Source organism: Ovis canadensis, chromosome 2 (genome assembly GCF_042477335.2).
Source record: "Ovis canadensis isolate MfBH-ARS-UI-01 breed Bighorn chromosome 2, ARS-UI_OviCan_v2, whole genome shotgun sequence".
Taxonomy (NCBI): Eukaryota; Metazoa; Chordata; class Mammalia; order Artiodactyla; family Bovidae; genus Ovis; species Ovis canadensis.
In genome coordinates, this window is record NC_091246.1 from 174,171,470 (window position 1) to 174,195,362 (window position 23,893).

At 35.5% G+C, this 23,893-nt stretch overlaps 1 protein-coding gene across 1 annotated transcript in view; it reads left to right on the top strand.

The window, feature by feature from the left end:
- LRP1B (LDL receptor related protein 1B) overlaps positions 1 to 23,893 on the top strand; it is a 1,961,274-nt gene that overhangs the window by 497,865 nt on the left and 1,439,516 nt on the right. Inside the window, exon 3 of the mRNA XM_069573760.1 lies at positions 19,423 to 19,560. Coding sequence (XP_069429861.1) covers positions 19,423 to 19,560 — 138 coding nt within the window. The remainder of the gene's footprint in view (positions 1 to 19,422; positions 19,561 to 23,893) is intronic.

A 23,893-nucleotide genomic window follows, 5' to 3' on the forward strand; every position in this document is an offset into this window, starting at 1 on the left:
CTGACTCTTTGTGACCCCATGGACTGTAGTCCACCAGGCTCCTATGTCCATGGGATTCTCTAGGCAAGAATATTGGAGTGGGGTGCCATTTCCTTCTCCATATATATGTGTATACGTGTGTGTATATATATATATATTTATATACATATAAATATATAAAATATATTTATAATAAGTATATGTTTATAATACATAAATATTATATTATATATTGCATAATATTATATAATACATAAATATTATATAATATATATTTATATACATATAAATATATAAAATATTTATAATAAGTATATATTTATAATACATAAATATTATAAAATAGATAAAATATTATTATCTATTTCACTAAATTATTATGTGTCTGTGTAAGTCTGAAAAAGCCTATCTTTGACAGACTTTCAGAGTCCATATAGTAAAGTTATTGAACCAACAAATGGATTGTTTAGCTGATTTAGAAAATAAGTATTAAACTTAAAAGTGAAGAAACAGAAGTGCTTTTGAAAGATTTTCATTTGCATGTCTCTGTTAAAACATCTGTAGAAAAGACCAACTTTAAAAGCCATGTTATAAATTAAGGGTCAGATAAAAACTTCATTCTCTTACCCAACGCCTGATTTTCCATTGCTCACACTGCTGTTGAACTTTGTTTTTCCTCTTCCTTCCTGTCAAGTCCCATTGACCATTACCATGGATATAAGATCAGAAAGGGCATTACCATGGGTATGAAGGTCAGAAAGGGCAGCTGAAAAGAAAATGAATCAATGGTTTTCTTTGAAAATATATCTAACCAAAACAGCAACAAACAGATTTGGTGGAGATGAGACTCACTAAAATCTTGATACAGTGGTATTTGTGCATGTGTTACATGTGAGTGCTAAGTTGCTTCAGTCATGTCCAACTCTTCGTCACCCTATGGACTGTAGCCCTCTAGGCTCCTCTGTCCATGGGGTTATTCAGGCAAGAATATTGGAGTGGGTTGATACTTCAGAGCATCTTCCTGACCCAGGGATCGAACCTGCATCTCATTTCTCCTACCCTAGCATGTGGGTTCTTTACCACTAGTGCCACCTGGGAAGCCCGTCCAAATAGTAGACCTCCCGAATTCGTTCATTTTTTCAAACCTTCAGGTATCATTTAGTAGAATGGTTTCATTAACGTTACAAATTGTCCCTGATTTGTGATGGTTCAACTTACGTTTTTTCAAACTTATGAAAATGAGAAAGCAATACACATTTGAGTAGAAATTGAAAATATACTTTGAGTGTTAATTTTTCCTTGGGATGGCAATAAGAACTATATACTTTCTTTTGAGGCTGGGAAGTGGCAGCATGCTGTGATCATAGGGGTGAGCAACTTACAATTATTCTGTACCCAGAAAACCATTCTATTTTTCACTTTCAGTACAGTTTCAGTACATTACTGAGATAGTCAACAGTTTAGTATGAAATAATCTTTCTGGAAATTTATTTTGCCCATCTGTATAGCTCAGCAGGTGAAGAATCTGCCTGCAGTGCAGGAGATGCTGATTCAGTTCCTGGGTTGGGAAGATCCCCTGGGAAAGAGATAGGTTACCCACTCCAGTATTCTTGAGTTTCCCTAGTGACTCAGATGGTAAAGAATCCACCTGCAATGTGGGATACCTGGGTTTGATTACTGGATTGGGAAGATCCCCTGGAGGACAGCATGGAAAGCCCATGGATAGAGGAGCTGGCAGGCTCTAGTTCACAGGGTAGCAGGCTCAATCACAACTGAGCGATTAGGCACATGCAAATATAAGTATTCTGAGCACATTTAAGGTAGGCCAGGCTAAGCTTTGATGTTTGGTAAGTTAAATGTATTAATGCATTTTTGACTTAATGATATTCAACTTTAGATGGGTTTGTTGGGATGTGACCTATTATGGGGGCTTGCCAGGTGGTGTCAGTGATAAAAAATCTAGGAGCACAGGATTGATCCCTGGCTCAAGAAGATCCCCTGGAAGAGGGAATGGCAACCCACTCCAGTATTCTTGCCCGGAGAATTCCGTGGACAAAGGAGCCTGGTAGGGTATAATCCATGGGGGTGCAAAAGAGCTGCACATGACTTAGTGACTAAGCATGCATGACCTCATTGCAAAGGTGATCTGTATTGCTAATGTTGCCATTATGTGTATTAGTTTCTGTTTCAAATAAGTCACAGTTTTCTGTATTCTCCTTTCACTGGGCATAAACTTACACCTCCAGAATGCAGTAAGAGGAGTAGTTGTTTTTATAAAATTTGAAGACAGAGCTATTGCCAGAAGGTAATTTCCATAAGGAAATTATGGAGAGCCAAGGTGCTATTTAATGAAGCAAAACAGAAGTTAGAACACCAAAAGGGTCTGCAGGATCCCCTACAGGGCTTCCCAGGGAGAATCTGGCAGAGTATTTAGTGGTGGCACGTTGAACTCAAACTCAAGCCTGGCTAAGACTCTATCTTTTAAAATATGCATTTTAATCCTTAGTGTATCCATTTTTCCCTGTAGGGGTTTGTGTTGCTTCAAACCTATAGACTTGTACTGTGTCAGCTCTAGCATGAAGAAAAATTAATAAGATGGATAGAAGAGAGTATGAGTAGCAGATGTTAGGAGGTAAAACCTGTGGCTGAAAAATGGAAAGAGATAATTTTACCATATGGTATTTGAACTTGTGATATTGGCCTCCTTCCTATAATACTCCATCCTGCCAAACTGACCAGGCCTTGAAGCTGAGTGGCAGAAGTAGCTGGACTTTACCAGAAAGAGGCAGCAATTGACAAGTGGCCCATCGATTTGTTCTAAAAAATGCTCCACAGAAGCAGAAATAAGCACACGTTGAAAGACTGATCAAATGGTTCAAAGTCAGGGTTTGGGGGTATGGTTTAGAAGGCTGATCTTTTAGAAGACTTGATCTTTACCTTAGCAATATGTACCACTTTGTATTTAATGAACACAACCTAGAATTATAGTGAATAAGGATTCTGTCATTAAGGCCAAGCATATGGAATTGTGTTTATGGTTAGAATTTTTTGGAAAAGTGGTAAAAGCATGCCTGTCAATACAGGAGACATAAGAGATGACGATTTGATCCCTGGGTCAGAAAGATCCCCTTGAGGAGGGCATGGCAACTGACTCCAGTATTTTTGCCTGGAGAATCCTATGGGCAGAGGAACCTGGCGGGCTCCAGTCCATAGGACTGCAAAGAATTGGACATGACTAAAGAGACAGACAAGACAAATTCCTCTAAGCACAACAGATATTTAGTTGGGTATGCATGGCACAACAGTACTGGTTTATAAAATATTGGAATGCTTCTATTCTGATTCTAAACCACAGCTATTCGGTGCCTTCTTGGGACCCCTCAAATAACCTCATACTCCTTCAGGCCAAAGTGGGCAAAGAAATCAGCTATCCTAGCACACCTCAGCCTACTCACCTGCCTCTCAGCCTATCCTTCCTCCCCATTGTCTTCCCATCCCTACCTCTCTCTCCTTAGTCAAACAGGCCTGGGCACCTGGCCAAGATTCCCCTCAAGTTACCCGCTTATGGCTACTTGTAGAAACTGTAGCCTCTATTTCATCAGTTGTTAAATATTCTGATATCACCCCTGACTGTAAGAACTGTGTAAGTATTTATGTGGCATAGCTTCACAGCCTTATAATATGATTTCTTCCCTTTTCTTCAAGATCCTTCATCACAAAGAAGGAAAAACAGATAGAAATGCATAATTAGGCATCATGCCTCATCTGTGTGTGTGTTACATGGGATTGAGATTGTTGCACAATATAAGATAATAGTAAAGAAACAGGTTTTAGAAGATACGAGACATGAATTCAAAGAATAGCATTTCTACTCTGTGACCTTGAGGAAGGTATTTAACCTCTGCAATCTTCAGTCTCATTTTATACTAGCAATTATAATATCTAACACATGATATTCTTGTAAGAATTTAATAAGATAATGGACATTATGTGCTTACCTCTGTGTTTACAGAAGCTGGAACATAGGAAGTACTCAATAATGCTGCTTTCAGAGAATGCAGTAAAGGAATTTATTTTCATTTAAAGTGACTCCTATAATCATTTTTTGAGTTAGCATCATTTTAAATAACATAAAAATCAAATTTTAAAGAATATCTTTCATCAATAATATTTCACTTTTGGTCTGAAAAACACAATGTATCTATCAGTGATTCAACTTTGTTAAATTTAAGAATGTCTGTACTATCCTATGGCTTTTAAATTGGGCTGTTTAACATTCTGTCTTCCTCTCAAGTATAAATTAGCTTATATAAAAATCACCATGTCATGTGACATGGTTCTTCTAGTGAAAGACTATTAGCTCACGTGCTCCAACCAGTCTCTCTCACTGTAAAACAATTTGTATGCTGATCAGGTCTCTCAAACAATCGTTTATTTTCATGCACAGCAAAGAATTTTTCAAAATGTGACAGAGTAATTCAAGACACACGTTTATTCCTCTTCTCCTTTGTCTATTTTTCTCTTATCCATCCCTTCTAACTAAATATTAGGTTTCCCCCCAAATGGAATAATAAGTGAATAACTCCTATTAAATAACTTTCATTCTAATAAATGTACCAGTGAAATTAGGAAAGATGTTTCTACATTTTACTACATATATCACAGTGAATCTGGCTTGTTTGACCAGGGGTCATGGGGCAAACCTTTCTCTAAATCAGGATAGTTTTCTTTTTAAGTCAGTATGTATAGTTTAATGTTGTCTTGAAGGAGCTCTGTAAAATCAAAAAGCTTGTTCTGCAGTTTTCGTGGAGCTGTTTTTGTGTTACTTGAATTATTGTGAAGAGTTAATTGGATGAAAAATGATGCTTGTTACCAAAAAGATCCTCAAAATAGTTCTTAATTGTTCTTAATCTGAACAAAAGTATAGAGACACATTTACTAATTGTCTTATATATTTACTCAACAAATGTTGGCTTTGTTATTTACTGGTTTGGGGGAGAACTTACTGTCTTTCAAAAGTTCTGAATGATTTATATATTTAGAATTTCTTGATCTTTGACTATTACCATTTGGGCAACATATCACCAAATCTTTTCTTCTATTATCTCCTGACATTAAACTGCCTTTGGTTTTTAGACCTTAACTGGGGACTTGCATCTAACCTCTTATTATCTTAGCCTATAGAGGAAGAAAGTCTTCCTTTACAGATTCCTAAGAAAAAGCAAGCAAGGAATTGCTGTTAAGACTGAAAACAGCCATGCCTCAGTGTGCATAGGGGTTGGCTCAGAAGCAATCTCTAACACATGTGTGGAGTGAAAGACTGAAAGGCTTTCAGCTGTCCTGACATGTGGATGAGCCAGTTGGCTGTTCCCACTCATTTTCCCTCTGTCATAGTAAGATCCCCTTCCTCTGGAGGATGTGTAGAACTGCCTGATTTTGGCACTTTTTGTTTGTTTTGTTTTTCAGTAGGCATCTGTCTTTTAGCATGCTTTCTACCAGGGAGTCATCCTTGTTTCAAATTGAGCAAGCTTTCCACCCTGCTCTGAAACTCAGAACTGCTGTCAGGAACTGTCACCTGCTTACAATAGGTAGAGCCCAGAGAACAGGAGGAGAAAGCACTGGCTTTAAAGGTAAAATACTTATCTTCTACCTATATTTCAGAAAGAAAGATATTCCCAAATGGAGCGTTTCATCTTCTGCTTCCTTAGTTATCTTATCAGCAAATCGAGTAAATCTTTTATTCTCAAAATTTTAAGGTGTGACTGGAACATGTTTTACTTCTTGAGGACTCAGTAGAACTTCTGCAAACTGTTGATAGACAAGCATCTTCTTTGTGGTTCATTGATTAATACATATTCATTCATTCATTATATACATATTCATTCAGTTGAGAGTCAAATACAAATCAATACAACTGCCAAGAAATATGATGTGTGTATCAATCAATGAAGAAGTATCTATTTTCTCTCAAACAAAATTACCTTTGTCATTTTAACAGAAAACCTGAAATTCCAATCTTTGGAATTAATCTATTGTTTCTGTAAAAATCTTGTTTAAATTTAACTATATTACCTGTAAGAAATAGCAGTTAGTATTTAGGCTGGCTAACAAAGAGAAAGACTCTAATAGATTTAAAAAAAGAAAAAGCATGTAAGTGCATTTTAACAGAGGTGGAGGAAAGAAAAAGCACAATCCTAGACCTTTTGACAGAGATTGAAGGTGATCAGAAATCAAACAACATATAAAGAATAGATACACGGAGAGAAATAAAGGAGCATTTAAAACACTTAAATGACAACAGCTTTTTAATCATCCAAGCAATTTCCCCTGTTAGCACTGGGTTTAAGAAATGGCAATTCTACAATGAAAGTCACTCATAAAACAGTGATTTCATTTATTTTCTTATCTATTTGCACTCAAGTGGAAAGTCATAAAGCAAGACAGTCCATTGGCCTGATAAAGTTATTTCAAAAGCTGTAATTAATGGTACCAATGCTTTGGTTATGTCCGTACATTTTCATTTACCAATTTTGACTGTATTCTAAATGTTCACAGTTTTAGTGAAAGAGAATGTTATGACTTAACCTATATTTATTTGTTGGATTCAGAGGATGACAGTCAAATTAATAAAATTCGTTTGATATATTCTAAAGTTAGCAGTGCACACACACAGAGAAATACAGAGCTCTCTATCTTAACATAACAGTTTTTCCAGATATGATACAGAAGTTTTTAGTAAGAATCTTAACTAACCACCTCTTTATTCATACTCATAATAGCAGACAGTGGCATCTTTGGTTGTAGCAGAATTACTTTAGTATTGTACAATCTTTTGTAGGTGAGCAGGCATGTTTTTCATACATTAAATATATAAATAAAGCTGTGCACATTAGATGTAAGAAATTTTCATATACTGAGAATTCTGAAGAGGCGTAAGGACTAAAGAAAAAGGATTTTTAAATCTTAGAAGTTATCAAAGCTGCAAAATATCCTTCCCCAAGGCTTGTAAAAATAGGACAGATGTCAGAGATGGCTTGAGGTGCTGCAGCTGGACAGAATCAATCACCATTACATCTCTTCCAGTTCTTGAATCTTCACAACATCCATTTGAAATATGTAAACACAAAAGCCATTACTGGAACCTCTTTTAGAAAGAAATTACTTAACTTGAGTGAGTTACTGGTAGAGAGAGTACACATGTATCTTTACAGGTTCTTATTCATATTCCTGTATCCTTGATTTTAATCATAAAGATTACTCTAACAAATTTTATCAATTAATATTATTTTATTTAGAAGTTGAAACTCATAAATCAAATTTTAATTTTCTTTAAAAATACTATAAATATTATTTCTTTGAAATACTATAAATTTCTTTTATCATTTCTCTTTAAATTAGGATATCAGTCTGTCAGGTAAAGTAGCTCTTAAACAAAAATAACTATCCCTGAAAATAAAAGTAGTATCTTATAAAATATAGTTCTAGGAAAGTTGTATTACAACTGTAAAGACATCATGAAATCTGATATTATGCTTAATATTAAACAGATATATGATATTAAATACATGTATATTATGTACTTGTTTCCCAAAATAACATGGAGCAAATAATATGGTTTAGTACATGCTTCACAGTTTCCAGAAGCATCCCAGATTGCTGTTAGTATTTTGATTTCTCAGCTGTGAAAATTATAATAGATGTTATAATGTGCTATTTCCATACACTTAATTGCATAAAAATCACCTTTTCTCCTTAAAAGATGATTGTCTGTAGTATTTCCAGGAAAATGGATATAATTGTATACAAATGCATTCTTTTAAAAGTTTTTTATTTAATAGAGATAGAAAAGTTTAAGTGTTTGCAATCACATTAATAGTATTCCAGAAATCTCTGTATATTGCTTAAAGACACTAATTTTTTGAAAAAGATTCTAGGAAAGTTAAAGATATATTGTTTATATTTTTCATGGTTTTATTAATATATAATTGACATCCAGCACTATATAAATTTAAGGCATACAGCAAAATGATTTGATTTACATACATCATGAAGTGAATATCACAGTATATAAAGTTCTATATTCTAAATTGTATTTTATACTCTAGTTGGTTTACAGTGTTGTGTTAGTTTCTGATAGACAGCAAAGTGATTCATTTTTACATATGCATCCATTTACATATATCCATTCTTTTTCAGATTCTTTTCCCTTATATGCTACTATTTATACTGATTAGAATTCTCTGTACTATACAGTAGGTCCTTATATATATATATACAGTAGACCCTTTATATATAGTAGTATAAATTTGTTAGTCTCAAACTCCTGATTTATCCCTCCCTGCCATGTTTCCCCTTTGGTAACCATAAGTTTGTTTTCAGTCAGTGAGTCTGTTTCAATTTTGTAAATTAAGCTCATTTGTATAATTTTTTTTTTAGATTCCAAAGAGTCAGACACGACTGAGCGACTGAACTGACTGATGTACAGTGATAATGTGACATTTGTCTTTCTCTGTCTGATTTACTACAGATTAAGTGAAGTAAACTTCACTTAATCTGTAGGTCCAACCATGTTAATTCAAATGGCATAATTTCATCCTTTTTATGGCTAACATTCCATTGTATATGTACCATATCTGAGGGTTCTCTTTTCTCCACATCTTTGCCAACATTTATTGTTAGTTTTTTTTTTTTTTTAAAGCTCTGGTCCTTCTCACAGGTATGAGGTAACATTGTACTGTGGTTTTGATTTGAATTTTTCTGAATAGTGAAGTTGAGCATCTTTTCATGTGCCTTTTGACCATCAGTATGTTTTCCTTGAAAAACTGTCTATTCAAAACTTTTGTCCATTTTTTAACAAGATGGTTTGTTTTTCTGATGTTGAGTTGCATGAGCTCATTTTATATTTTGGATATTAATTCCTTATTAGAGATATATTTTGCAAATATTTCCTCCCATTTTGTAGGTGGTCTGTTTTGTTGTTAGTTTCCTTTACTATACAAAAGGTTTTAGGTTGATGTGGTACATTTGTTTATTTTTTTCCTCCTTGCTTGAGGGGACATGTTCAAAAAAATATATTGCTAAAGGCTGATGTGAGAAAGCATACAGCCTATGTTTTCTTTTTTTTTTTTTCTTTTTTTTTTTTAAATTTTAGTTTTTTATTTTTTAAATTTTAAAATCTTTAATTCTTACATGCATTCCCAAACATGAACCCCCCTCCCACCTCCCTCCCCATAACATCTTTCTGGGTCATCCCCATGCACCAGCCCCAAGCATGCTGCATCCTGCGTCAGACATAGACTGGCGATTCAATTCACATGAGAGTATACATGTTAGAATGTCATTCTCCCAAATCATCCCACCCTCTCCCTCTCCCTCTGAGTCCAAAAGTCCGTTATACACATCTGTGTCTCTTTCCCTGTCTTGCATACAGGGTCGTCATTGCCATCTTCCTAAATTCCATATATATGTGTTAGTATACTGTATTGGTGTTTTTCTTTCTGGCTTACTTCACTCTGTATAATCGGCTCCAGTTTCATCCATCTCATCAGAACTGATTCAAATGAATTCTTTTTAACGGCTGAGTAATACTCCATTGTGTATATGTACCACAGCTTTCTTATCCATTCATCTGCTGATGGACATCTAGGTTGTTTCCATGTCCTGGCTATTATAAACAGTGCTGCGATGAACATTGGGGTACATGTGTCTCTTTCAATTCTGGTTGTCTCAGTGTGTATGCCCAGAAGTGGGATTTCTGGGTCATAAGGTAGTTCTATTTGCAATTTTTTAAGGAATCTCCACACTGTTCTCCATAGTGGCTGTACTAGTTTGCATTCCCACCAACAGTGTAGGAGGGTTCCCTTTTCTCCACACCCTCTCCAGCATTTATTGCTTGCAGATTTTTGGATCGCAGCCATTCTGACTGGTGTGAAGTGGTACCTCATTGTGGTTTTGATTTGCATTTCTCTAATAATGAGTGATGTTGAGCATCTTTTCATGTGTTTGTTAGCCATCCGTATGTCTTCTTTGGAGAAATGTCTATTTAGTTCTTTGGCCCATTTTTTGATTGGGTCGTTTATTTTTCTGGAATTGAGCTGCATAAGTTGCTTGTATATTTTTGAGATTAGTTGTTTTAGAAGTTTTATGGTTTCAGGCCTTACATTTAGGTCTTTGATCCCTTTTGAATTTATTTGCATGCAAGGTGTGAGAAAGTAGACTAGGCTGATTCTTCTGTATGTAACTGCCTGGTTTTTCCTAACACTGTCATAGAAGCTGTCTTTATCTCATGTATATTTTTGCCTCTTTGTCATGTATTGATTGTCCATATAGTTGCGGGTTCATTTCTGGGCTGTCTATTCTATTCCATTGGTGATTTTTTTTAATTTTTATTTTTACTTTATTTTACTTTACAATACTGTATTGGTTTTGCCATACATTGACATGAATCCACCATGGGTGTACATGCATTCCTAAACATGAACCCCCCTCCCACCTCCCTCCCATCATAGGTTTGTAGAGTAGTTTGAAAGCTTCCATATTTAAGGCAGTTGTCACAAAATCTTAGAAGTGATGGGGTCTTAATTTTTAGAAATAAAATATCTTCACAGGATTCAATATTCAAGGGTCAAATATTGTAAGGGTGCCTATCAATAGAAATGATTCTTATGTTCCTCTGTGTTTTGTGTTTTAATCAATACTAGACTTTAATAGAACTTGAGTTTCAAATAATTCTTCAAATTATGATCATGTGATCCTTATGAAAATCATGGGATATAGGCACTAATATTACTCATGTTTTTCAAATGCAAAAATAGAATTTCAGTGAGGTTAACTACTTCAGTTCACGTCAGTTCAGTCTCTTAGTGTTGTCCGACTCTTTGTGACCCCATGAACTGCAGCATGCCAGGTCTCCCTGTCTGTCCATCAACAACTCCTGGAGTGTACTCAAACTCATGTCCATTGAGTCAGTGATGTCATCCAACCATCTCATGCTCTGCTGTACCCTTCTCCCGCCTTCAATCTTTCACAGCATGAAGTTCTTTTCAGATGAGTCAGCTCTTCACATTAGGTGGCCAAAGTATTGGAGTTTCAGCTTCGGCATCAGTTGAACACTACCAATGAACACTCAGCACTGATCTCTTTTAGAATGGACTGGTTGGATCTCCTTGCAGTTCAAAGGACTCTGCAATGCCACAGTTCAAAAACATAAATTCTTTGGCACTCAGCTTTCTTTATAGTCCAAATCTCACATCCATACATGACCACTGGAAAAACCATAGACTTGATTAGATGGACCTATGTTGAAAAAGTAATGTCTCTGCTTTTTAATATGCTGTCTAGGTTGGTCATAATTTTCTTTCCAAGGTGTAAGCATTTTTAATTTCATGGCTGCAGTCACCATCTGCAGTGATTTTGGAGCTGAAGAAAATAAAGTCTGCCACTGTTTCAACTATTTCCCCATCTGTTTCCCATGAAGTGATAGGACTGGATCTCATGATCTTAGTTTTCTGAATGTTGAGCTTTAAGCCAACTTTTTCACTCTCCTCTTTCACTTTCATCAAGAGGCAAGAGCCTCTTCATCATTTTTTGCCATAAGGGTAGTGTCATCTTCATATCTGAAGTTATTGATATTTCTCCCAGCAGTCTTGATTCCAGCTTGTGCTTCTTCCAGCCCGGCATTTCTTATGATGTACTCTGCATAGAAGTTAAATAAGCAGGGTAACAATATACAGCCTTGACCTACTCCTTTTCCTATTTGGAACCAGTCTGTTGTTCCACGTCCAGTTTTAACTGTTGCTTCCTGACCTGCATACACATTTCTCAGGAGGCAGACAGGTGGTCTGGTACTCCCATCTCTCTTAGAATTTTTGCACAGTTTATTGTGATCCACACAGTCAAAGGCTTTGGCATAGTCAATAAAGCAGAAATAGATGTTTTTCTGGAACTCTCTTGCTTTTTCCATGATCCAGCGGATGCTGGCAATTTGATCTCTGGTTCCTCTGCCTTTTCTATAACCAGCTTGAACATCTGGAAGTTCATGATTCATGTACTATTGAAGCCTGGCTTGGAGAATTTTGAGCATTACTTTACTAGCGTGTGAGATGAATGCAATTGTGCAGTAGTTTGAGCATTCTTTGGCATTGCCTTTCTTTGGGATTCGAATGAAAACTGACCTTTTCCAGTCCTTTGGCCATTGCTGAGTTTTCCAGATTTGCTGGCATGTTGAGTGTAGCACTTTCACAGCATCATCTTTCAGGATTTGAAATAGCTCAACTGGAATTCTATCACCTCCACTAGCTTCATTCATAGTGATGTTTCCTAAGACCCACTTGACTTCACATTCCAGGATGTCTGGCTCTAGGTGAGTGATCATACCATCATGATTATCTTGGTCTTGAAGATCTTTTTTGTACAGTTCTTCTGTGTATTCTTGCCAGCTCTTCTTAATATCTTCTGTTTGTTAGGTTCATACCATCTCTGTCCTTTATTGAGCCCATCTTTGCATGAAATGTTCCCTTGGTGTCTCTAATTTTCTTGAAGAGATCTCTAGTCTTTCCCATTCTGTTGTTTTCCTCTGTTTCTTTGCATCAATCACTGAGGAAGGCTTTCTTATCTCTCCTTGCTATTCTTTGCAACTCTGCATTCAAATAGCTATATCTTTTCTGTGCTTTTTGCTTCTCTTCTTTTCACAGATATTTGTAAGGCCTCCTGAGACAGACATTTCACTTTTTTGCATTTCATTTTCTCGGGGATGGTCTTGATCCCTGTCTCCTGTACAATATCAGGAACCTCAGTCCATAGTTCATCAGGCACTTTGTCTATCAGAGCTAGTCCCTTAAATCTATTTCTCACTTCCACTGTATAATTGTAAGGGATTTGATTTAGGTTGTACCTGAATGGACTTCCCTGGTGGCTCAGATGGTAAAGCATCTGTCTACAATGTGAGAGACCTGGGTTCGATCCCTGGGTTGGGAAGATTCCCTGAAGAAGTAAATGGCAACCCACTCCAGTACTTCGTGCCTTGAAAATCCCATGGATGGAGGAGCTTGGTGCAGGCTACTATCCATGGGGTCGGAAAGAGTCGGACACGACTGAGTGACTTCACTTTCTTTCTTTGAATCATCTAGTGATTTTCCCTACTTTCTTCAATCTAAATCTGAATTTGGCAATAAGGCAACTAATACATGGCAGATAAAAATTCTAATTCAAGGTTTTTGTCTCTAAACCACCTAATCTTTCCACTATTTCCTATTTTTATTCACAGAAGAAACTTGATAGAGAGGCCAGATCTTGAAGGATTTTACTGGGTGGGTGAAAAAGAGATGGTTTTCACATGATTATATTATATATCAAAAAATTTATAGGTGGGAAAAATTTGGTGTATTTTAGGGAGTTGAATGACAAAAAGAATCAATGGGGTATGTTGTTATTCATTCATCCAGTTGCATCCGACTCTTTGTGACCCCATGGACTACAGCATGCCCACCCTTCCTGTTTCTCACCATCTCCTGGAGTTTGCCCAAGTTCTTGTCCATTGCACCAGTGATGCCATCCAGCCGTCTCATCCTCTGACACCTCCTTCTCCTTCTGCCCTCAGTTTTTCCCAGCATAGGGACTTTTCCAATGAGTTGACTGTATAGAGTATAAGTACTGAAAATAACTGTATATAATGTAATGGTGATTAATTGTAAATAATTTAGTTTCAACCAGAACATGAAATCAGGCCAAGGAGTTTAGATTTCATGTGGTCAGTAATTATAAATATCAAGAGCTTGAGAAAAGTCTTTGGGTGAAATTTGTTTTGTTTTGTGAAATCAATTCTGAGAATGCACTGATGATTTAAAAAAGGTAACTTCTAGCATATTAAAGAAAGTTCAATTGCTAGAAACTTCATTCACCAACTAAATATTGAACTTTGTTTATTCTGTATCAGGCAGTATACTAAATGTTAAGGGAACTAAATATTCCTTTACTGGAGAGAAAGAGAAGTTTATAAAAGAGCATCTATGAAATGCATCTAGGTATGTTCATGGAATGGTATAAATACCAGTAGTGTGACAAGAGTTTTCAGTGCATGAACAATAATGGAGGAAAGTATGGCTAAGAGAGCAGAAATCTGCTCAGCTTTTGAAGGATGCTGTATGCCTCTGGCTTTGCTGTTAGTGGGACCATCAGGAGGACCTGGGAGAAGCTCAGCAGGGTTGGAAGCAGAGGCTGGAGTGAGAGGGAATGCAGCAGGTGCAGTTTAACAGTCGAAATACATATATATCACCTCAAGGAACATTCAGGCAGAAAAAGCAAATTTATTCTTGAGGGTAGGTTTAAAATAAACTGAATGAGATTCCAGACAAAAGTTAGAACTATTGAAAGATAGACATAGGAAATACAATTAAACAAAACAGCAAGTATTGATAGGACAAAACCCCCTAAGTGTAAGGTAACATAGTGTAAGTGTGTGTGTGTGTTAGCCACTCAGTTGTGTCCGACTCTTTGTGAGCCCATGGACAGTAGCCCACCAGGCTCCTCTGTCCATGAAATTCTCCAGGTAGAAACACTGGAATGGGTTGCCATTCTCTGCTCCAGGAGATCGTCCTAACAAAGGGGTTGAACCCAGGTCTTCTGCATTCAGGCCGATTCTACTGTCTGAGCCACCAGAAAAGCCTGGGAAGATTAAACTTTAGAGGAAGAATTGATACAGATCCTGCTAAGAAGTGATGATGTAGTGGCAAGAGCAGATATTTAACCGTATCTGTCATTATAAAAGAAAAACCTCCACTCCTTCATAAAATGCACCATCTCAGTTATTAGTAAGAAAGGACATTTGATGAGATTTATGTCTTCCATTATCACTTTTTTTTCTGAACAGAGTAGATGTTTATGTTTAAAAATAATTTTAACATTCAAGAACATGCAGATGAATCATGCTGTCTTGCTTTATACTAGAAGGTTTATTTGTAAAATGAGGTTCAGTTAAAAAAAATGAAAGCTATTTCAGCTAGTTGGGTAAAGCTTATAAAAATTTAAGATATGGATACTATTCTTCTGTGTTGTATATTTTAAATCCTACTTATAATAGGGTTTTTCTGTCTTATATTTAATTACTGTATTTAAAATTCTGCCATATTGCTCTGGTTACCTAAAATTACATTTGAAGGACTGGGAATGTTTTCTAAATGTGAATTACTGACAAGTGAAGTGATTCTCTCACCAGGACTCCCATCCTTGTTAAAATTTTAAGAGTCTGTACTATTTTGGAATTTCTCATGTGCTGCCCTGTTATCATAGCACCTCTCTTTTATCCCCGACAATCCTCATAATTAGCAATTAAAGAGATAATTCTGGGTGTATTTGATAGCTGCTGACCCTCTTTGCTATGTCCAGATTATAATTGCTGGTTGTGAAAAGTTCTGAGTGCCCGAAAGTCCTCATGAAATGAATTATTTAATGTTAACATTGACATATTCTGGGAAGTCCATACAGCTTCCATGCTGCTTCTTGTCACACAGGTATATAGGGAGAAGTAGTGATCAGGGTGAGTTTTCTAATTTTAGGTTGGACTAAAGGAGCCTCAGGGGATACACACAGCAATACTTCTTAAATGTTCATTGGGAATCAAGATAGATTATTCCCCAAAGCACCTGCACTGTATACCCATATTGCCTGGTTTCAGTTGAGAATTTGAGGCAAGCATTGCTACTTTTCAAACCGCCCCATCTCAACTACATTTTCAAGAAAGACTGCAACAACATTCTGGTTGTAGCAGTTTTCCAACTGAAGTATACCAGAGCTGGTCAAAGAGGTTTAAGATATTGATTCCCTCAATTTTAAGGGTAATCCTCAACGTCTGGGGCAACCTCTATAATTATTCTATGAATAGTTTCTGCTCTTTACTTCAGTGTAATTTGTAATTTTTCTATGTCTTAATATGTTTTGGTATGAAAATTTGGGGAGAATTGATGAAAGTTCAGTCCATCTTGCAGTTGTCTTACCAGTTACTGAGCATCGATGGGAACCAAGACAAGAGCATATCAAAGATGAGGAAAGCAATTATAATCCATTAATGAAAAATCAATTAACTCTTTCATTTTTCTAAAAATTTTTCTTTTGTCTTTACATGTTATTGGTAGGAAGAATTTAGTAGTTCTATGTATTCCTTTTGAGAAATCCAGACATTTTTTCTTATTTTCTCAAAATTTGTAAATAGCTGAGCCTTTCTTCTTGATATCAGATATGCATTTCACTCTTTTTGTCATGTTCATTAGTTATCTGACAATCTTAAAATTGAAAACTCACATGTATTTCAGTCAACAAACGTGTTGCTTTTAGAAAAATCTTGCTTTTTTAGAACTACCTAGTAATTTTTGATTTTTAACTCAAGATTTTTAGTCTCCTGGTTTATAAAGTATTCTTTGGTAGGGTTATTTTTGAAATTTTTACAGAAATCTAAATATAACTGTCCCAAACACTACTTTGACATTTATGCAAGGATGCATTTTTTTCAAATTTTAAGAATCAGCTTATTAATTAAAAAAAAAGGAAGCTGTCCTGTGACTACTGGTCATAGCTTTTCAAAATTTTATTAGTTTATAAATTATAAAAATGATTTATATTTAAAATTTTTATTTTAAAAATGCATTTATGTTATCTTCAAATATAAGATTCAGTAGGTAGAAAACCTCAGTGAAAAGAGTTTCCCTTGCTTTAGTTCCTATAATTTGGATTTAAATATGTGTATATATATATATTTTTTAAAATTTGTGTGTATACATATATGCATATATATGGAGAAGTATATTTTTAAAATATTGATACTCAAGTTACAGAGATATGTTTCAGTAAAATGAGTTGTACATTTGTATTTGACAGAGCTAATACCTTTTATAGTGGTAACTGTATAATATACATGAAGAATACAGGGAATCTATTAGTAGTAACATTTCAGCTAGTGAAACTACATCAGAAAAATTTGTTTACATCTGCCAAACACAAATGGTTGAAAGCTGTTTTAGCATCAAACAAAAATCACATATACCTAGAATTCGTATTTGATAAGGCATTTCAAAAAACCTATATTACTTTTGGCAACTCCAGCTTTCTTTTTTCCAGCTTTCTATTGTTTTTGCTTACATAATATGTGTACTTTCTTTTTTTCCTAGTTTTCTAGTGCTAGTATATAACAATCTTCTGCAATTCTTATAATTTTTATACATCCTAGAGATATTAGATTGGCCTTTTCATTATTGTCATTATTCTGCCTCACTAAATAAAGCCTCTTGATGAAAGTAAAAGAGGAGAGTGAAAAATTTGGCTTAAAGCTCAACATTCAGAAAACGAAGATCATGGCATCTGGTCCCATCACTTCATGGGAAATACATGGGAAAATAGTGGAAACAGTGTCAGACTTTATTTTTGGGGGCTCCAAAATCACTGCATATGGTGACTGCAGCCATGAAATTAAAAAACACTTACTCCTTGGAAGAAAAGTTATGACCAACCTAGATAGCATATTGAAAAGCAGAAACATTACTTTGCCAACAAAGGTCCATCTAGTCAAGGTTATGGTTTTCCCAGTGGTCATATATGGATGTGAGAGTTGGACTGTAAAGAAAGCTGAGCGCCGAAGGATTGATGCTTTTGAACTGTGGGGTTGGAGAAGATTCTTGAGAGTCCCTTGGACTGCAAGGAGGTCCAACCAGTCCATCCTAAAGAGGATCAGTCTTGGTTGTTCATTGGAAGGACTGATGCTAAAGCTGAAGCTCCAGTACTTTGGCCACCTCATGAGAAGAGTTGACTCACTGGAAAAGACCCTGATGCTGGGAGGGAACGGGGGCAGGAGGAGAAGGGGATGACAGAGGATGAGATGGCTGGATGGCGTCACCAACTCGATGGACATGAGTTTGAGTGAACTCCGGGAGTTGGTGATGGACAGGGAAGCCTGGCATGCTGCAATTCATGGGGTCGCAGAGTCAGACATGACTGAGTGACTGAACTGAACTGAAATAAAGTAAAACATATTTTTGAGCTTTTTTTTTTTCTTTAGGGCCTTGAAACAGTAAAGAAAGTTATAAGATATGTGTTTACCAAAAGGCAACTCACCTTCTTAGAACATTATTAACTACATCAATATCTATCACTTATTTAGTACTTGCCAGGAAAAATACTAAAAACTTTTCATATGCTTCTTGTAACAACCTGGCAAAATACAAAATATAGCTTACCCAAGTTACTCAACTAATAGAACCAGAAACTGGACTCAAGAATCTGGCTCTAGATTCTCCTCTACAAGAATCTTGACTACATTGCGTTTATTTACATGATTAACACATATGGAATTCCTCCTCTGAGCCTATATCCCATAGTGCTTAGTGCTTTGCCATGAGTGACTATTGATCCTTGCAACACAACCATGTAGACTCAGCCGGTAGTTCCATTTACAGATGAGAAAATGAATGTTAAATTGATTAAATAATGTCCCATAGATATTGACAAAATGTTATAAATCAGAAATGTGTCTTGACTGAAAAATCTGGGTTATTGCAATAATCAGTGTCAGATTAATGCATAACTACATTCCTATGGTGTGACTGCACTTTGGGTTTGAGAGAGCTTGGCAAAATTAAAAATCATTATGGGAAATTTGGAGGATGCCTATAAAACAAGTATATATAGGAATTTTAGCAACCTGAAATTGGATATAACAATATACAGTGTGAATCTTTGATAAAGACTTGTAATTGATGAGCTTGAAGAAAAATCTTGGTGTTCTGAGTTAAGTATATCTTTAAAAATGCAAGGGATGACTACATAAAGTGCAGTTACCACCAGCAGGTAAACTAAATGAATGCACCCTTTTCATCTGCTCTTTAGAAAATTCTGTTGCATGATAGTTACTCAGTTTTAAGACTTTTTTAAAAACAAAAGACTCCACATAGAAGTATAAAGCTAGCTGCTCTCCATACTTATAAAGATTAAAAGTATAAAATAACTCTAAGGTGGACATAGTTCATTTAAATTTCACTGAAACCTTTTTGTTCATGTTACCTGATATAATTCTATAAAGAGCCCTTCCAAGAAGTTGCCATTATATAAATTTCACATTTGAGGTATCTTACATGGTTTAAGTATCTTTCCCACTTATCTAAGGATAAGAGATAGAACAAACAGTCAAATCAACCCTTATATTTTCAATTCATGCATATTTATGGGTTGAATGCATTATTTGAGAAAAATACACTTTTTATTTCCTATGCAGCTTTTAAAATTTAATTTTCTTAATACATAAGCTAATTTGGATGTCTCTGGAAATCACTACTGCTCTCTGGTAGGATTTTTCATTGTTTTGTTTTATAAATTTATGCTAACAATTTATTGTGCTTAATAGTTTTGGAGTTGAAAAACTTGAGCTAACCCAAATCATGGTGTTCCTTCCTACAATTTTTCCAGGTCCTGAGGAGGTGGAAATCAAGTGCCCCTGGAATCACATTGCTTGCCTTGGTGCCAACAAATGTATTCATTTATCCCAACTGTGCAATGGCATCCTGGACTGTTTAGATGGATATGATGAAGGAGTACACTGCCGTGGTGAGTCCATTTGCAGAAAAATGCAACTGAAATACTGAATTTTTCATAGTTTTATTGAAAGTTCAAAGAGAACCTATAACTTGTCTTGTCTTTCAACCCCAGATTTATCAGTTATTGAGAAAGCATGAGTTTTATTGCCAGAGACATTCAATATGCATTTCAAAGCTGTGACTACTGTGCTTTTTTGAAAAATGCTATTAAAAGTAAAACACACACACACACACACACACACACACACAAATTTAGACTTTGAAGTTGGGCTCTTAAACAATCATGTATTTACCAGCAAGGAGTGCTTTTGAGCAAAGGACAAATGAGAAGTCTTTGTCACAGTAGATTGATACCATACATAAAAACATGTTCCCTCTGAACTGTTACTTATACTAAGATTATTTGAAGTAAAACCTCTGCAACCAAATATTTTAATAGAATGAATGTATCATGAGAAATGTCCCCTTAATATTATCTCCATGAAGTTATACTATTAATTTTCTATAATTTTCCTTCTTTTTACAAATCCACATTCTTCCGTGGTCAAGGGTTTACCTGTATGTTCATGATGGGTGTAACTAGATCTTAAAACTTATAAAAAAGTTAATTGGTTTGAGAAGCAGGGATAAAATGTTAGACAAAGAAACAGGGAAAAGTTGAGGATTAAGGTAAGGATCCCGATGTGGAAACAGAATCAAGCTATCAGTCAAGTGAATCTGTTTTCAACTTGAAACGGAGAAAGACCCCACTGAATCAGAAGTCTCTAACTCATATTCTAGCATGTTGAATGTAACAATATGTTTACCGAAACTGTCAGAGCAACCTGTCCTTCACGTTGGAGTCAGTAAAACTATAAGGAGTACAAAGAACTGTAGAAACCTGGAGATGCATATCTGGTATCTGGACAGACTCACTAAATTAATGCCATTTTGGAAAGGTCCTCCATCACCAAAAGTTCCTGTTTTTCAGGAGGAGCTCCACTTCTTTATGTTCATAAAATCTTCATACTTAGCTACTGCTTTTTAAACATTGCATGGTGAGCAATGAACAGGGTTAACACAGCTTGTCTGGAGACCTGACAGAGCTTACTGGCTGCCATTTTCCCACATTTGGACTGAAATAACCTGGACTCAAAACTGGAGATGGAGAGATACATTAGAAAAAGAGTAAATCTTAGTTTAGAAAGGTAATTCAAAGTGGAAAGAATGTTGAGAAAGCATAGATCAAGTATGTTGTTAGGTCTTTTCCTTCTTAAATTTTACTTTTATTTAAAGACTGTGACAGATATTCCTTTTTATGATTGTATAGTTTTAAAGATGATGTTAATAGAAGGTAAATTAGTGAATTACAAGATATTAGAAGTTAGAATTTAATTTTCTCTTCAGAAATAAACTGTTTTCTAGAACCTAATTCTGTCCTCCTTAGTTTTAATTCAAGTTTTTTTTATTGCATTTAAAACAAAATTCCAGATAGACATGTGTGAGCTTCTTTTAAGACTGAAGCTTCTTTAAAGACTGAAAATCGTCACATTGCCAAATACTTCCTCAGAGGTGATTGTGCAAATTTGAATATCTTAATCATATTTCAATGACATGGATCATATGAAAATATAAATGAGTTCTCTAGTAAAATCTAGAGTAGTGATTTAATGGAGACAGGGATATATAAATATATGTTAATAGTAAAACAAGGGATCAACTTAAAACAAAATATCAATACAAAAATAAAATGGCATTAAATATATGTTGATTCTTGGAAAAAGTACCATATAATTCAGATTGAAATTTAGAGGATATAGTTGCGTACACTTCTATCTTTTCCTGTTCTAATTCAAGTTTCCAGCTGTTTCAAGTTTCACATCTTCATCACAAGTGGCAATATTTTTTTTTTAAATTTCTTAATTTGCCAGTAGGGCACTGATTGTACCACTTTGGCCTTTTTAATATTTCTAAATTTAACCAAATAAAGTATTCTAAAATACCTAAATAATGCATGACCTGTGGTAGGCTTAGAAATAAGGGAAAGTATATTTGGATCTCTACCTGTTATTTACCTTAGTAGAGTAGAGGGATTTTCTCCTACTTCTGTGGCCTTGCACAATGACATAGAATGGTAGGATCAAGATGACTGAGTGATACTGTGATTCCAGAGTCAGTGGTTTAACAAAATATTTCTGCCTTGAGAAAAGAAAATTAGGAACATGTTTGTCTGCTTGTTCAGGTAAAGTGCCCTGGATTCTATCACCAGATAGAAGGAACACCAGCTTTATCATATATGTGGTTTGTGTTTAGAAAAGATGATCGATTGTAGGCAAAATTATACCATGAGAATTAAGTGTATTTTCCCACCTTCAGCCTTCCTCCTGATTTTGAGTCACACTCAATGAAGAGATGTTTTCTCAAGGGTTAATTAGGGACCTAATTAACATCAAGTCTAAGGACTTTTTCACTTACTAGAGACATAAGATAAAGAAATAGATTAATTCAAACACTGCATTAATTTTTGGAAATGCTTTCCTTTGTAGAAAAACTCTGTCTAAATCACTTCTATCTCCATCGCTTTCTTTTTGTTGCATTCTGAGCACATATTCTGGAGAAGGAAATGGCACCCCACTCCAGTACTCTTGCCTGGAGAATCCCATGGATGGAGGAGCCTGGTGGGCTGCAGTCCATGGGGTCAAAAAAAATTGGACATGACTAAGCAACTTCACTTTCACTTTTCACTCTCATGCATTGGAGAAGGAAATGGCAACCCACTCCAGTGTTCTTGCCTGGAGAATCCTAGGGATGGGGGAGCCTGGTGGGCTGCCGTCTATGGGGTTGCACAGAGTCAGACATGACTGAAGTGACTTAGCAGCAGCAGCAGCAGCAGCAGCAAAATATGATTCAAAGATGGATATGTTTCCTTTTCCTCATAAAAGATCCTGAGTACACTTGTAATATATTTGTGACCCTTGTGAAAATTAATAAGGAGAAAAGTTTAACAATTTGGAGCTGATAGTTTGGTCTTGGGAATGCTTTTTTTTCAACTAAATTGTTTTCTGAATGGTTTCCTAGAAAAATCAATTTCTTCTTGGTAAGGATAATGAAAAGATATCTATTATTAATGATTTTCTATAACACTGATGTTTTAATTTCCATAATTTAGCTTCATTTAAAGAAAGAAAAATGGACTTTTGTATATGGGTGTAGCTGTATGTAGGAATGTGCTTATAAAAATTTTACAATAGGAAAGTTCAAAATTACCATATTGTATTAAAAAAATTCACGTCTTCCTACATAGTATTTAATATGGGTGGTAATATCACTATCTAGATTGCATGAACAATGAAAACACATTATATACATAGAATATGATGCCTCTCAATACAAGATGTTGTTGCTTAGTTGCCAAATAATTTGAGGCCCCAACTCTTTGCAACCCTTTGGACTCTGGCCCACCAGACTCCTCCATCTGTGGGATCTCCCAGGCAAGAATATTGGAGTGGATTGCCCTTTCTTTCTCCAGGGGATATGCCTGACCAAGAAATCAAACCCACATTGCTGCATTGGCAAGTAGATTCTTTACCCCTGAGACACCAGGGAAGCCCTTCAATACAGGATATTTCCACAAATTCCTCACAATCGTATAAAGAAGTGAACAAATTCAACTAACAGAGACCAAATGAACTGAGGTGTATCAAAACACTTTTAATATTTGCCGTCCTTAAGGTAATTCCTTTTGTTAATATTTAAAGAAGCTGTGAAGAAGAGAAACCCTCTTTTTATTCACAATCCTGGTTAGATTACGTTTGCAGTGCAAAATGGTCGTTTATTTAAATGCTCATGGGACTGATAGTCTCTGTGGCCCTATCTGCTCTTACTCTATTAAAAGAATCTGAGAACTCTTCCGGTCACTGTGAAAAGGGAGTCTATCTTCTGTGGCCCAAGAAAAGTGATTGTGGTTGGTTTCCAGTAAACATTTCAATGTCCTTTTAAATTCAAGGGGATAAGGTGTGTAAAGAGTCTATTAAAACTAATTAGAGAATGAAACTCTGACATCTGAAAAGCTCCCTACCCAGACATACAGGTATGCATACATAGACACATGTACTGTTCTTTTCTGATCTTTCTATGCTAAACCTGTTCCTACATGATTCTCAGTGTATAATATATTCATTTAGTGTGTTTGATCAGGAATCAAAAGAAGAATAGGATTTCTTAAGTATTATCTAACTCCTTGAAATAATGCATATGAAGAAATTTAAAAATTCCATTTAATTATTTTACTTGCCAATTGGAATGTAAATTTCCTTATATATGCAATTACATTTTTATCTACCCACAATCTAACCTAATCTATT